This window comes from Sitodiplosis mosellana, unplaced genomic scaffold (assembly GCF_009176505.1).
Source record: "Sitodiplosis mosellana isolate CC-2019 unplaced genomic scaffold, AAFC_SMos_1.0 Smas_scaffold_2223, whole genome shotgun sequence".
NCBI lineage: Eukaryota > Metazoa > Arthropoda > Insecta > Diptera > Cecidomyiidae > Sitodiplosis > Sitodiplosis mosellana.
Window position 1 is genome coordinate 1,960 of NW_022597465.1, and position 2,912 is coordinate 4,871.

Below are 2,912 nucleotides of genomic sequence, written 5' to 3' on the forward strand. Positions count from 1 at the left end.
TCTCTTGATTTGTATTATTGCCGACTTCCTTCTTAGTGACTCGCCTATGCTATACGCAGATTTCGGATGACGTAACGATTCTAAAGCTCTTCTGATTAACGAATAATACGTTCAACGCCGAAATTTGTTTTGAAGTAATAGCATATTTCTTGAGAAATATTTTGGACCTTGAAACGCTGTGAAATGAATTGATTTTGATATATGAAACATGTCGAATGACAACACAATCTTTTACACAACGATGGGAAAACCCAAATTCTTTTCGATTGATTCTTTTTGTATTCTTCTAGAAAATATGTAAATATTGTAAATCATAAATCGAACTTGTTACATTTTGTAAGTGTACCGAAAGGGCTGTTAAATGTATTTTATCTCTACAAATAAATAAATAACCTGCGAAAGAAAGAAAGGAAAAAGAGACAATATTTTTTCACAGCAAACGAATCTATTCTTCAAATTTTCTTTATTTCATCTCACAAAAAGGTCTTTTGAAACAAAGCATAAAACAAATCAATTCTTCTAATTTAAAATGAATTTAATTGTTTGGTCCACGATAGACGCCTGCAAACAGCACTTCGTGCGAAACGCGATCGTTGATCATGAAAACGAATGGACGATCGCAATGGAATTGGACTGGTTCTGGTTGCATGAATGTCATTGATCGGCTCATTGTTGATGTGGCAGCAGCTGCGACCGAACCATCTTCATCGATTTCAAGTTTGGCCTTATGAACCATATCATCGAATGACAATGATGCTTCGTCAGAGTACCCAGTTAAAGGAGAACCGAACAAATTCTTGATGCCCATTTTTTCCAGAATCTATTGAAGCACGATCGTATTGTTATGTCTTGTATTTACTCTCTTTTTGATTACTTTCAAAAAGAGCCTAAAATGTTTTCAACTTACATTTTTCAATTCATAATTCCCTTCCAATGCCATTTTCGGGAATTGAACATCAACTTCTTGTGGGATTTCACCTCTAAATGCTTCTTGAATGGTTTCCATGGTCATTGTGTCTACTAAATCATCAACAGCGTTTGGTGTGTTCTCAAGTGGCAAGTACACGTACATGGTGATAGCTTGATCTTCACCCTGATATGGCATTTCCAAGTAAGCTGCATTTTCCTTCTCAAGAACACCTGCAATGCAAATGGATTTAGGACAACGAAAAGAAATCTCAAGATTTGGATCAACCAACCATAAGAGAATTCATCTTTGACAGTCATCATTTCAACCTCAGCTGGAGCGGCTCCGTTGAATAATTTCTTTTGTGTGTTTGTTTTGTTGAATCTGATGGCCCACAGTCCTTTGAAGAAGGCAGCATTGGCCAAAACTGCTTTGGTCGTTGGGAAAATTGAGTTGGTTGGAAGCAAATCTTTGATGTGATTTTGTGTGACTTCTTCAACCCAAGCGTTGATCTCTTGACGACGAGCTTCTGCATCGGTGAAATCGACCTTTTTGATGGAATCAGTGAACAAGTCGGTGATATGTGATCTGGAAAAGAAGAAAGGTTTTTGAAATTGTTTTGATAAAAAAAAAATTTGTCCAACGAGCACTTCCAACATTCTTTTGCCACAAAAGCGCCTATTAATCTTACTTTAGTTCAACCTCCTTCGAAACGTAGAGTCTATCGACAGAGTTAAATTGAAGTCCTTGACCCAAAAAGCGTTCCGATCGTGCCATCAATTCGGCTTTGTATGATCTAGCGTTATATTTTTTATCGTCAGCCCAATCCATGTACATGGATTTTCCCAATGACTTCATGGATTGGCCTTCAGTTCCGAAATAAGCAATAAGAAGAGCACGATAAGTGCTGTGCGGCGAGAAGATCTGGTTATTCTGTGGATTTTGCTTTGTCATTGCTTTTAACATGGAAAGAGCGAAATGGCTTTGTCCACGGTAAAGACGGTATGGATTCATACTACGAACAATCCCTTCACCATCAGCAATGACCCATTCTTCTTTGTTATCAAGCTCAAATTTCACATCATTCCCGTAATCCTGAAGAAAAATGGTTATTCACTACTTGTATTTTAACAGATTCATTGATATTCAAATTACTTTTGCGCCACATGTGAGGATGTGCGGAAAAGTGATTTGGTGTGTAATTTCACTTTATCGATAAGAATTTCATCTAAAATGGAATACAATTATTGCACAAAAGTACCGCTTTCAATAAAACGACCCTTAATAAAGTGTACACAATAAGGACCAGATTTTTGAAACAGGCACCATGCACATGAACATTTTTCTGTGTGCGCCAGAGGGAATTTCATTTTTTTTTTTCAAGTTTTCAATGTCAAAACTAACTTACATCATCATCAGTGGTAACTGAACTATCGTCCGATTCCATATTTAAATTTACTTGATAGCTTGCATCTTCCTCGCTGATGAATGGGTATGCAATGACGAGTGGAACGAATGCGATCGCCACGAAAATCCAAAGCTTTGACATGATTATCTACTGAAATAGAAGAAATGATTATGATTCGATTAATTTCAATCTAATGTTTCTTCCCATTTTATCGATGGAAATTGAGTTACGGTCAATTTTTCTGTTAAATTCATAGCAAACATGTGAAAGTATTGTTCATATTTTCCTAGTTTGAAATGCAAAAGAATGGACTTTTCAGACAATTTTCTGTCAACTGACTTTTAACACCAGCACGAAAAAATTTCAATCATATCTTCTTTCGTTCTAATTGAATGTCCGAGAATGAAAACGCAACTTCTATTCACAACACATATAAGTGAAACAGAAATAAAAAATTTATTGAAATGAAACAACAAAATCGAATTTTTTCAAAGTGTAACAACAAAACAGATTTTTTCAAAGTGTAACATACCGATGTATATTACACTTGTATACATCGGTATGTTACACTTTGAAAAAATCTGTTTTGTTGTTACA

General features: G+C 35.6%; 1 protein-coding gene across 1 annotated transcript; it reads right to left on the reverse strand.

Annotated features, from left to right (window-relative positions):
- Positions 1 to 532: 532 nt before the first annotated feature.
- Positions 533 to 2,487, reverse strand: LOC129571377 (serine protease inhibitor 88Ea-like). Its single transcript, XM_055451165.1, has 5 exons — positions 2,316 to 2,487; positions 1,599 to 2,002; positions 1,200 to 1,495; positions 908 to 1,140; positions 533 to 820 (listed from the first exon to the last, which is right to left on the reverse strand). The coding sequence occupies exons 1-5, from the start codon at positions 2,454 to 2,456 to the stop codon at positions 536 to 538; spliced, it is 1,359 nt and encodes a 452-aa protein (XP_055307140.1). The 5' UTR covers positions 2,457 to 2,487; the 3' UTR covers positions 533 to 535.
- Positions 2,488 to 2,912: the final 425 nt, after the last annotated feature.

Excerpts from the sequence above, each read along its gene's own strand:
- LOC129571377 (XM_055451165.1), bottom strand. The coding sequence starts at position 2,456 with ATGTCAAAGCTTTGGATTTTCGTGGCGATCGCATTCGTTCCACTCGTC. Across the intron at positions 2,003-2,315 it reads CAGTTACCACTGATGATGAT|GATTACGGGAATGATGTGAA; the intron begins GTAAGTTAGTTT and ends ATTTTTCTTCAG. Across the intron at positions 821-907 it reads GGAATTATGAATTGAAAAAT|ATTCTGGAAAAAATGGGCAT; the intron begins GTAAGTTGAAAA and ends GTGCTTCAATAG.